The following is a 13,301-nucleotide window of genomic DNA, read 5'->3' on the forward strand; positions in this document are numbered from 1 at the left end:
TTCTAAATGGTTTTTTTTTTAAATTTTTTTTGGAAATTCAGTGAACGAAAAATTTTCAAATCAATTTTTCTAGAAAACGGTGTGTTCTACCGACTTAAAGCAAGAGTACCTTTTAGTACTAGCATACCTCATAATTTAATAATCCAGTGTCAAAAATGCTTAAAAGTTTTAAAGACATAAAAGTTATGCGATAAAATAACCTTTGCCCTACCCAAAATGAACGCCTATGACCCGTACTAGAAATTCACAATAAATGTAATCGATTTATCTCTAGAAGATAAATATGCGTACCAATTTGCATTTTTCTAAATAAACGCGTTCTGGAGTTATTTAAGAAAAACTAATTACAAGACGCCATCTTCAAAGAGCTCTAGCTCCCTTAGGAAGCATTTTCGGACTAGAAGAATTGGGTTAAAATGTCTTAAATTTATCTGAGTAATCTCCTATCTTCGTTTGTCGGTAGTTTCTGGACACCCTGTATAATAATATTATATTATATATAGTATATATAATATATTATATTATATATTATATATTGTATAATACCTAATATAAAAAATAATATGTTATACATTTTTTACGATTATTTTTGAAATTTCTCATTATAACTTTTTTTTCTTGTACATGAATATACGATATATTGCTCAATAAAGAGGGCTTACTTTCTGTTCTTTAAAATGGTGTATCATCTATATTTAAATTTAAAAAAATTTCAAAATCAAAGTCCATCTCTTCGTTAGCATTAGCTTCAATATCTTCCTCTGCCACCGCAGTTATCTTAGAGTTCCCACAATTAGTACCCATGCACATGCACTCTTTGCAGAATATTGAACAACTAATTCCTATCTTCCTACAACCGTAGTTTTTTGTACATCCTGACAGTAAATATTGGAATTAATCCATATTTTGAAGTTTGCCCGGCCGAGTCAAGTGGATCCAAAGTATTACATAAAAAATAAGATTCAATCATAACACACAATCACATAAAAAAGTTATAATGAGGAATTTAAAAAATAATCCTAAAATCAAAAATCGTTGCAAGTACTTATTACATTTTGAAAAAGCATATCTTATTCAAAAATAATAATAGAATTTTTTATAATACGCAATTTTAAAGTAAACAGAATAAGCTTTCTTTTTTATTGTATAATATATACCTAAAAGTAGAAAAAAAGTTATAATGGGAAATTAAAAAATAATCGTAAAAAATATAAAAACTCGTTGAAAGTATAAAGACTTGAAAAAGACAACCTTTTTAAAAGAAGTCGTACAACATTATACAGTAGAACATTTTAAAGGTAATTGATTTCTATTCTTCTTACATGTACCATTGCATATGCCTAAAGTTACGTAGAAAAAAGTTACAGAACAATATTTGCGAAATAACAAGGAAAATTGCCCAAAATTGCTGTGAGTGGCGAAGTTTGAAAAATCATATTTCGAAAACTTTAAATCCTGATGACCTCTACCAAACATCATTTTAAAGAGAAAATATGTAAGCTTTTTTCTGTAAAGCAATGTCTATACCTATATCCCCGTGGACAAAAGTTATGCGACAAAAAACAAAATTTCTTTCTTTTGGGTTCCTTTGTGCTTTTTCTTTTGAATATATTTTTGTAAAAAAAAGTATCTTTGACTTTAAAAAGTTATATTTAGATAGGAAATTTAACCAGGAACAATTTTTATAAAGACGTGTTTGTACCAAAAGTGCATAGAACTCACCCTACTGTAACCTGTGCCCAGGGACTAATTCACCCATTTCTCAAAATCGCACCCCTTTAAGTGGTAGCACTCCGCGGTTTTTTCATATATAGAGATTCATTGACCATATGAAATAATAAAACCCCGTTAACGTTGTAGTTCCTTCCTATAGTACATAATCAATAGCCTATTAATCAAGATACTAATTGCCATGGAATTTGTTTAGTAAGTCTCGATTTGTAATAATTTCATCTATATCTCAAGGAATGCACATAAAAATATTTTAAATTGAAGAAAAATGTATCAGTTAGAAACCTATTCCGAGCTCTACGAACTTTTATCATGCATTTCCTGCATTTCTTCCTCTTCTTTTGTTAAAGGTATCGTTGAATGGTTGTACAACCCTTGAGCCATCAATTGAAGCGCCAAAGGATTCTTCTGGCCTGAGGCTTTCTTAATTTTGGCCCGTTTGTTTTGGAACCAGATTTTTATTTGAGCTTCGTTTAATCCTAGCTCACCGCTTAGTTGCTGTCTTCGCTTCTCTGTAAGGTAACGATTCTCTGCAAATTCGTGCTTCAGTCTTGCCAACTGCGCCCCGGAAAATGCAGTTCGGGGACGTTTTTCTTCGGGAGTCGTGTTGGTAGGAACAGCCTTTCCGCCTGGTTTCTTTGGTCTTCTTGTTCTAGGACCTGAAACAAGGTAGTTTTGAATTAAAAGTGTGCAAATTATGGTATGATTAAATTATCAATAATTTTCTATACATTTTCCTTGTATGTTATAAATGGTGGTAATAAAGGAGAGAATCGGAAAAGACCAGGCAGCGTTCACAACGGGGAAAGCATGCTTAGATCACATATACACGGTCTAACAACTAATAGAAAAAAAATAGCCTAAAATAGATTCTGTTGTAGATCTTAAGAGACTCGATACCTTGAACCAAGCTATAGAAAGCAATGGAAGACATAGAAATTCCACGAATATTATCTAATAAAAGCAGTACAAGCACTCTACAAGTACCTATATCAAAATATCAAAACAGGCAATAGAATATGCAGTCCATTTAAGACGACAAAGGGAGTGCTAAATGGCTGCTCCACATCCTCTACCCTGTTCAACATATTCGTGGAAAAAAACCTGAAGCCGTGGAAAAGAAAGTTCAAAGGAATGGATACATCCGTAGGTAAGAAAAAAATATTTATATACCCTAAGTTTTGCTAACGAATAAATAGTGATCGTACAAGACGAAGATAACCTCAGTTTTATGATGAGAAACTGGAACAGGAATATACAAAGAACGAGATGTAAACAATCCCAAAGAAAACTGAATATCTAACAACGGAGTATACAGAAATAAAACAGCTTGAAATAGACGAAGGTAAACAAATCAAAGGAAGAGACAAGTACAACTGTTTAGGTTTCATATTATCAAACAAAGGAACAACTGGAAAAGATATAAAAAATAGACTAGGACAAACAAGAGACTGCATACGAAAACTGAACCCGGTACTGTGGGATAAGAACATCAGTATAAAAACAAAAAGAAGAATGTATAATACCATGACAAATAAGAACAACAGAGATGGAATTTCTAAGGAGAAGCTGCAGAGTAACAAAAAGAGATAGAATAAATATCATAGAGAAAGAAAAGGTGATGATGATGCTAATGGTGATTGGTGATATAGATAAATACTAAAATATCAAGTTCCAATCACCTATATGCATTGATATTGATAAATTCAATTCAAAAAGATTTTGATCTGATTTCATTGGCAAATTTTTCATTGAACAGAAGACGTTCATTATAGTTTTTTTGTACCATAAAGTATTATAACATCGAGTAATTGAAAATAAGGGCAGGAAATAGAAAAGACTGGAAGAGATTGGTGAATGGAAATTAAAATAGCTTAGCCCAAATCCGATACCTTGATAGAGTAAAAGGAAGGGAAGAAAGAAAGAAACTTAGATGATGTATATTTCATTTATTTGTTTTTCTACTAAATATCTTATTAAATAGTGTTAGCCATAAAAATATTCTAGTGTTGTATTTTAGTTAGTGTTGCTCAAATGCAAGAACAAGACGAGACTTGGACAGTCTTGTTCTTGGTCTTGCACCAGTACACCTGGTCTTGGTCTTGGTCTTGGTATTGCACTCCCAGTCTTGGTCTTGGTCTTGGTCTTGCAGCAAGAGTCTTGCAAGTCTCGCAGTTACCCACTAGCATATTGCTATTTATTAATAAACAACTCACATTAGGTGGGTTTGAACCCACGATCTAAACTATCCCTGCCTATACTCTAACTAACTGGGCTATCTACCATGTCCCACGGGAGTCAGTCTGTTTCTTAATAAACGTTTGCATTTAATAACCTGACATGTGCTAAAACATGGTGAAAACACAAAAAATCAAACAAATGGCATAAACTTATCTAGACTTTATTTTAAAGAACATTATCTGTCTAGAAAGGGATTGATGGACTCTCACATTAGGTATATGAAATGAAATGGAATAAAAGAGTTCTACAATTTGCCATTTATTCAAATAAAAATTAAAAAAAATACAAATTAAATTACAGTACAGTACGCAATAGCTTTGACACTATTATTAGTTGATAATTTTTGTTTGCTATTAGTTGAAAATTTTAAGATTGACTTTTTTTAACAAGAATTAATACAAAGTAATACACGCAGTTTAATTATATAATATTTATACAGAGTGAGTTTTATGTATGGAACGCCTCAAATATCTCGGAAACGACTTGAACGATTTTTATAGAATTTGGTGAGTAAAGGTCTTCTAATGCGGCCGATATTATAGTGGTAATTACAGATTGTTACCAGATCTTGCGTTTTTTTGAAAATATAATGAACTTTAGTATTTCGAATAGAACACCCAGTATATTTTTGCATTTTGAACCATAATAACTACTAATTAATTTTCATGTAATATTTGCTATACCGAAATGCCGTAATTTCTGAGTTATTTCTATATTTATTAAAAAAAATTAAACAAATTATAAAAATCAATTGTTTCAGCCCTGGCAGACTTATTTTAGGTTCTTTGAATCATATGGAACAAAAAAGGTCTTTTGTAGTTTTTGTCTAAAGTTATTCGTTTCCGAGTTATAAACAATTTAAAACTGAAAAAATCGAAAAATGACGATGTTCAAGGCTCAAAAACACAAGTAATAGCTATTTGTATAACAAGGGAGGAAAGTGCTACTTTTCCTCCCGAGAATGAAGTTTACTGCCCGACGCGTAGCGGAGGGCAGTAATCATCCAAGGGAGGAAAAGGCACTTTACTCCCATGTTATACATATGGTTTTTCCACCTTCCTCAAATAACACGTCATTTTTTCATTTTTACTTAATTTATTTTATGTAACTAACCAACAAAATTTATTAGAACTAAATCGAACAAGTAGGTACAATATAACTGTCAACTGTCAAATATAAGTCAAATTATTAATGTAAACATTGTTAAATCAAAATAACAATTTACTGTTTTTTACCATTCTGCAAAATACAGGGTGTTTTATAAATAAATGTTAAAATGTATAGATACTTACGTAATAGAAAATAGATATTATACAGGGCGTCAATAAGTTATATTTCATGAATGACATATGACGTTACTTTTACTTTTCCTCCCTAGGGAGGAAAAGTACAACTTTGCTCCCTACAATCAGGTCCGGAAAAGTATACTTTCGGTAGAGGTAGGTGGAAAAAATATTATTTTCGAAATCTCGAAGTGCCTAAACTGAAGTTTAAACTTTATTTATCAGTTGTCGATAAGTAATTTGTTTATTTCATTTTAAGAAACATTGTTTTTTAGTTTTTAATGCAGTCCGATCACCCATCCTCTTATAAGTTCTTCATTAACAATAAAAAAACAATGGCCAAATCACACATCGGCCAATATCTCTTTTTATATAATAATAAATATCTCTTTTTTTGAAATTTGAAGGTTTTTTAACATTTTACCGTGCGCGAATGGGCTATACATGGTAGCCATTTGTTTGGCCGATTGATCTAATATCTAATTGCACACCCTGCAAAAAGTAGGACGTTTAGTCTTTACGATATGGATAAGAAAAAACAATTGAGTGGTTGTCCCTAACAGTGAATATGGTATTCGTATTATATTTTTATCACCTTATAGGCGACATACTTCTTTAAAAGTTTCAATGCGATATTGTTATACACACAACACAAGAAGATTATTTTATGAAAGGTTGCTATTCTCAAAATCTAGACAATTGCTCAATTGTAATTAATTTCGGACCGAAGGCGTCGTCTGATATTAGGAAAGAATGAAATATTGTATTTTAACATTGTATAATAATTTATTATGACCTCTGAGTACGTATCCAATAAATAAGTGTTCATATTTTTAATTCGGTATGTATGTTCATCGTATTGTTTATAATGCGGATAAATCCATTTTTCCAAATTTTTGTTACATATTTTTTTGTATCTCATAGTCTCTAAGCATATACCCGAACTAATATACAGGGTGTAACAAAAATACAGGTCATAAATTAAATCCCCTATTCTAGGACCAAAAATAGTTCTAATGAACCTAACTTACCTTAGTACAAATATGCATATAAAAAAGTTACAGCCCTTTGAAGTTACAAAATGAAAATCGATTTTTTCCAATATATCGAAAACTATTAGAGATTTTTTATTGAAAATGGATATGTGGCATTTTTATGGCAGGAATATCTTAAAGAAAAATTATAGTGAAATTTGTGCACCCCATAAAAATGTTATGGGGGTTTTATTCCTTTAAACCCACCCAAACTTTTGTGTACGTTCCAATTAAATTATTATTGTGATACTATTAGTTAAATTCAATATTTTTAAAACTTTTTTGGTTCTTAGTATTTTTTCGACAAGGCAGTTTTTATCGAGTTGCGGCTTCTTTTCTAATATGTTTACGTAGAGATTTTATGGGGGTTTTGTTCCTTTAAACCTCCCAAATGGTTGTGTACGTTCCAATTAAACTATTACTGCGATACCATTAGTTAAACACAGTGTTTTTAAAACTTTTTTGCTTCTGTGTATTTTTTCGATAAGGCACATTTTATCGAGATGTGACTTCTTTTTTAATATGGTTTAAAATATACCTAAATATGTAAATATAAATTTTCCTATTATTATCAAGTCTCCATAATCGTACTTAGCCATATCACAGATGAACATAACATATACGTGCCCATATACAAGTGTGTGGTGGATTTGACAAATAATATGCAAAATATTTCGACAAATACTGACTTTTCGAAAAAGTACCAAGAGGCAAAGAAGTTTTTAAAGCATTGTGTTTAACTAATGGTACTACAGTTATAATCAAATTGAAACGTACACAAAAGTTTGGGTGGGTTTAAAGGAACCAAACCCCCATAAAATTTTTATCGGGTGTCTAAATTTCACTATAATTTTTTCTTAAGATACTACTGCCTTAAGAATGCCACATGTTCATTTTCAATAAAAAATCTCCAATAGTTTTCGATGTATTGGAAAAAATCGATTTTCATTTTGTAACTTCAAAGGGCTGTAACTTTTTTTATGTGCACATTTGTACTAAAGTAAGTTAGGTTCAATCGAACTATTTTTGATCCGAAAATATGTGATTAAATTCATGACCTGTATTTTTGTTACACCCTGTATTATTCCATAAAACGACACTCAAACTGCAAGACGCAAGAGTCTCGTGGGCTTGGTCTTGTTCTTGCTCAAGTCTTGCACGGTCAGTCTTGGTCTTGGTCTTGCTAAAATAAGGCGGTCTTGGTCTTGGTCTTGGTCTTGCTAAAACGCAAGAACAAGACCAAGACTGCAAGACCAAGACCGATTTTGGGCAACACTAATTCTAGTATTTTACGTTGTTTCTATAAAAAAAAAGTAAGTAACAGATATCTAGTTCGTCTTTATTACTGGCAAAAAATTGTTTAATCAAATTATAAGTAGTGAATTATTGTCACAATTATTAGGCCTGGATCTCTCGTACCAAAAAAAAGCTTATTAATAGCAAGCTGAAAATCTGTCAATAGCTTAACGGTGTCTAGTCGGACAAACTTTAATGTACGGGAACACTGGAACAGGGGAAGTTTTAATTGTGGAACAGGTTACAGGTTTTGAACGTTCGACTACGAAAACGTCCCATGTACTTTGTCGGACAGAACTTCCAATTGATTTGATACCCTTTCATTAAACTCTCATGCAAAAATCAGAGTGCTATTTACCACCAATATATTTCCTGTCATTTGAAATGTTCTACGTGTCGGACTTATTAAAATGCCCAACGTATTTGTCGGACAAACATTTTTTTCATATAGTATATAAAGTTTGCTATTGAATAAACTTAAAAACAACCTGCTAGTTTTCACAATCATAAACTTGTCAGGATGACATGTTCCACAATTAAAATCAGGTTCCACAATTAAATCTTCCCCTGTTCCAGTGTTCCCATACATCAAAGTTTGTCCGACTAGACACCGTTAAGCTATTAACAAATTTTCAGCTTGCTATTAATCAACTTTTTTTGGTACGCCGGATCCAGGCCTATATGGCAGTACAAAAATAGTTAACTACCCTTTATTTATAATTACATTCTTCTCGTATTACCCATTTTTCGAGTATTTTTAAGTATTTATATCATTTACGATTGCCTTTTTCTCTTTTCTATTTGATCCTGCGGTATTTCACTTGTTTAGCAGAAAATATACACGTAATATTAAGTAGGCATAGAACACGAAGATCAGAATGAATTCCTGAAATATACAGGGTGTCCCGGAAAATAGTGCGTTCCTTTAAGATATGGAGAGAATACACAATTTGGAACAAAAAAGTCCTATACCATTTTTTTCTAAAGTTAACCGTTTCCAAAAAAAAGTTAACATTGTTTTCCATATACCTGTATTTTAATGTTTGGAAATTTTAATAAACTGGCAACATCGTACGCACTACGGAATAATAACAGATAATAAAAACTCGTTTGTGATTGTGATTAACAGTATTTAAAATAATCCAACCTAATAGTAGGTAATACTTATGTATTTACTATTTGTTTACTAAAATTATTTTCTTTTGAAATGTATTGAAATACCTATTGCATAATTTTAAACGAATTACACATCTTTTAACATAAAAACACATCTTTTAACTAAACTAGTATTATGTATTTAGTAAGGTTTAAATGGGTTGAATGCTGAGTATTGCTGAGGGCTTTAACTGAATTACATAGTTTTAATAGTTTACAGTGGATCTTAAATACACCAGATCATGTCTCAGTAATTTGTTTACTTGTGAACTGAAATAACTAAGTTGTACTTACTTGAAAATAATTAATATACCGAATAGATGTTTCAAGTAACCTTTCACAAACACCATTCATAGGTAATAACATAATAGGTAATACACTCACTATTCGAAAACATTTTCGGCATTGACACTAAACAGGATTTTTTAAAACTATCTGTTTACTATCATCTTCTATCTATTTACATGGGACTGTCTATGCTTAAATTTGCGTACCGCACATAGTTGTCAGATTTAAATTTGGATACCAAAATACATTTTAATTTTTTGGTCAAACGGTTGCATTTAGAAAAAAATGTTATAAGAGTTTTTTGTTCTACATGGTGCCTTCTACCTATACCTTTAAGGAACGCACTATTTTCCGGGACACCCTGTATTTGACAATAGCGACCCCCTATTAATAAACCCACCACTGCTTAGAGAGAAGAGGTTAATACTCAATAATACTAAGATGTGACTGGTGACAGTTATATTGGTACACTCGCAGCCCGTTCTGACAGTTTTGTAATTAGAGATGCTGTAACACGTCGAGTGGTGAAGCTCTTGATCAGCTATCAGTTTGTTCCTTGGAATATTACTTAGAAACGAGAAAATTATTTCAGACAGTTTAAGCCTTTCAGCGAGACATTTGTATTTGCGCTAATTTCTTCCAAGAATTTAGACATTTTGTTTTGCATTCGGAGATGAGAAACATCTAAACGTTTTTTGAAACTTTAGGCATTTGCGCAATATTTACAATTTACGATAGCTTCTTCGAAAACTCGAAAATTATTTCTTGTACTAAACGACAAAAAAAAAATAATACTTAAAAATAGTCATATTGTAGAAATATGTAAAATTGCTATTATGAAAGCTGTAGTAGTAGTTAGTCCAGAAAGCCACTGCGCATCCGCTAGGGAAAATATTCTAATTCGTATTTTTTGCACAATCTTACTCAAAAAGGACTCCTTTTAACAAATTTGCATGTTGCCAGGACCAAAAGGTGGTCAAACATTTTTTAAACGTTTTTTTTTTTTGGTTTTTTTCCTAAAATTATTTTTTTTGCATGGAAAAAAGTTTTTTTAGGTTTTTTGGATCATTCCAAACAGAAAAGGTCTTTGGATAGGGGTCGTGTGCTAGCTCATTTGAAAAGTTCTTCAATTATCTATTCAGTAATATAAATATTTACATAATTATTTATACAGGGTGTCCAAAAAAATTTTATTAAATTAAATTATTTGACAAAAAAAGAAGTAGAAGGACACCCTGTATAAATAATTATGTAAATGTTTACATTACTGAATAGAGAATTGAAGAACCTTTCAAATGAGCCACCACACGATCCCTATTCTCATTTAAAAAAATCATCGATTACGTCATCACGCCCAGACGGATGACGTCACTAGTATACCATATATGCCACAATATCATAACTTAAAAATAAAAATCGACCTGTTTCGGGATTTTTCCTTAAAGTCGCCGGTTTACGAAATAACGAATTTATTCCTTTCATTTGCACCATACTGTCGGTGGAAAATAGTGTCGAGCACGCTTGATTAGCAATTTAAAAAAATAGGAGTTTTGAATATTGTATTGCAAAAAACTCTTCGGGATTTCATCAATCGATGTTTAAAGAATATCTACCTATCTTGGCAACATTCAAATTTTCAGTTTTTCATATAGTTTTTGAGGGTTAAAAATGGCCGATTTCGCAATTTTTTAATTTTTAATCGCTTATATGTCAAAAACTATCATTTTTAGAGAAAAGTCACTAAAGACCTTTTCTGTTTGGAATGATCCAAAAAACCTAAAAAAACTTTTTTCCATGCAAAAAAGTAATTTTAGGAAAAAAACAAAAAAAAAAAAACGTTTAAAAAATGTTTGACCACCTTTTGGTCCTGGCAACATGCAAATTTGTTAAAAGGAGTCCTTTTTGAGTAAGATTGTGAAAAAAATCTGAATTAGAATATTTTTCCTAGCGGATGCGCAGTGGCTTTCTGGACTAAGTACCTTTGAACTAAATCAAAACACAGAGAAGCGAGAAGTGTCCCTGGACTTCTAATATGCAGATTGTTCACCAATCTCACACCTTCATCCCACAAAAAGAAATTGTTACGAAATCCAAATCAAAATACACGGGACAAAAATTTCGGAAACCACACAAGTTACAAACCAAGAATAATGATGTAAAAATCTTCCGATGTAAGAATCCCCTATTAAAGCGGAAAACTAAAGATGCCCTGTGATAAGCTCTCTATATCATCAGACAAATATTACAGCCATCAAGGGAGTGGATACATGAGGGTATAATATTATATACAAGACACCAAGATATGTACTACAGCAGCTGCGAAGATAATATATTGTTATATTCCTAATTGATATAAGAAATAAAAGTTTATAATTATAAATTAAAGTCAAATTAAAATAAAGGTTTTCATTTTTCTCGACCACGGGCATGTAACTTTGGAACACCCTGTATAAAACAAATTATGTATAGATAGCTTTTAAGAGAGTGATTCGGAGAAGTGTTTACGAACCGCGGAAACAATACGACTCAAGTAAACAATTAGAGTGATGTGTACAAGGAAAGTGTTCGCGGAAGGATTTGTCATTAACCACCGCTAACGAATACTCTAGTGGAATAAGATAATAGGTCATTAAATTTGTAAATGTTGTATTCATGTAGAAAGTAAAATTGGAATGCGGAATATTATTTTTTCTTGAAATCCATTAAGATATTTAGAAAAAGGAAAGTTGTGTTGATAAATACGCATAATTGAAAGTTGCTTGGGATTGGTTGATTTTTGAATGTTGGAAGGGGTAATTTGGAAGTAGGAGAATGGACGAGAGATGTGTGGCAGAATGTTTTTGGCGATCGAAAGGCGAAGGCCGGTTTTCGAGAAGAGTGTACAAAAAAAGTGAAACGCCGATATAGTTAGTTTCTTTTTTTTTGAAAATTAAAAAAGTAAGATATCGTGGAACGAGTGTTAGGCCAAGTCGAGATATAACTCCTTGAGTCTAGAGTATCCCGGTTTTGTTGAAATGTTTGAAAAAGGTAGAACACGGAATCAGGAGACGGCAGGAACGAGGGCTGTACGAGGCGTAGTTTTCAGAAAGGAGCAGAGGCTTTGCTGGGAAGCTGGTACGAGTCGTTTGATCGCAACCCAAGATAGGAGGAAACGTGTTTTGTGTGAAGACATTGTCAAATCATCAGTAAAGGTCAGTCAATTTTGTTATGACATGAATGTATGGTTTATGTATTAAATACCACATTGAAAATTGAGGTACACAATCATTATTAAAAATTTTTCATCAAACCTAAATCAATTTATCACTAATAAATCATAATAGTTCATTTTAAATAAAATAACTTTGGAGACAAAAAGAAATAAGATTCCCATGTTTGTAAGTTTGTATTAAATAAAGATAGAAAGATAAGATAGGTATAAGAAATATTAAGCATTGAGTGCCATTTAGATAAAATAAACGATTTTATAATTTCTAATTGAAATTCATATGTGTGTATTATTTTACTCTCTTTTATCTATCCCGATTAGGAATCTACTGAGAAATATTTTGAAGCCACGGAAGTAAGTAACTGATATTATAATTTAGCCCTGAGATTGACACTATATTGGTATTTGATTTGTTTGATTAATGAGATAATTATTAATTAATTAATTAAAATAAATTACATCTGAGAACAGCATCAGATTACAAAAATAAGATCACAACAATATATCTATGAATTTGGAAGTTTCGAGTATAATAGACCAGCATTTCTGTGTCTGATCGACTTGAAGGAAGCATTTGACAGAGTGAGACTCACAGATGTAGTCCATCTTCTGTATAATAGAGAAGTCCCTACATAGGCAGCGGAATAAGACTGGGAGACTCATTGAGTCCTATGCTCTTCAACTTAATCATGAATAAAATAATCAACAAAGGAAGCAGATACAGAATGGGAAACAAAGAAGTAAAAATACTCTGTTACGCAAACGACGCAATATTGATAGCCAAAGATGAATATAGTCTGCAAAGATTAGTCCACAGATTTAACATTAAAACAAAAGAATTCAATAAGTATGATAATTTCATCTCAGAAAACTAAAACAATAGTAAGTAATCAGTAAAGAGCCAGTCAGATGTAAAACAGAAATTGATGGTATTATCTCAAACAGAAATTGACGGAAATAAAATACATACCTTAGAATTACATCGTTAAGCTACGGGGACCTGACAAGGAAGTGAGAAATCAAGTAGAAATAGCAAATAAACTGGTAGGATGTCTTAATAACACT

At 31.6% G+C, this 13,301-nt stretch overlaps 1 protein-coding gene across 1 annotated transcript in view; it reads right to left on the bottom strand.

Annotated features, from left to right (window-relative positions):
• Nucleotides 1–2,028: 2,028 nt before the first annotated feature.
• Nucleotides 2,029–13,301, bottom strand: part of LOC126883424 (homeobox protein E60-like) — a 30,193-nt gene continuing 18,920 nt past the window's right edge. The window contains exon 2 of the mRNA XM_050648973.1: nt 2,029–2,390. Within this exon, the coding sequence (XP_050504930.1) occupies nt 2,029–2,390 (362 nt within the window). The remainder of the gene's footprint in view (nt 2,391–13,301) is intronic.

The sequence above is a fragment of the Diabrotica virgifera genome, chromosome 4, assembly GCF_917563875.1.
Source record: "Diabrotica virgifera virgifera chromosome 4, PGI_DIABVI_V3a".
NCBI classification, from domain to species: domain Eukaryota; kingdom Metazoa; phylum Arthropoda; class Insecta; order Coleoptera; family Chrysomelidae; genus Diabrotica; species Diabrotica virgifera.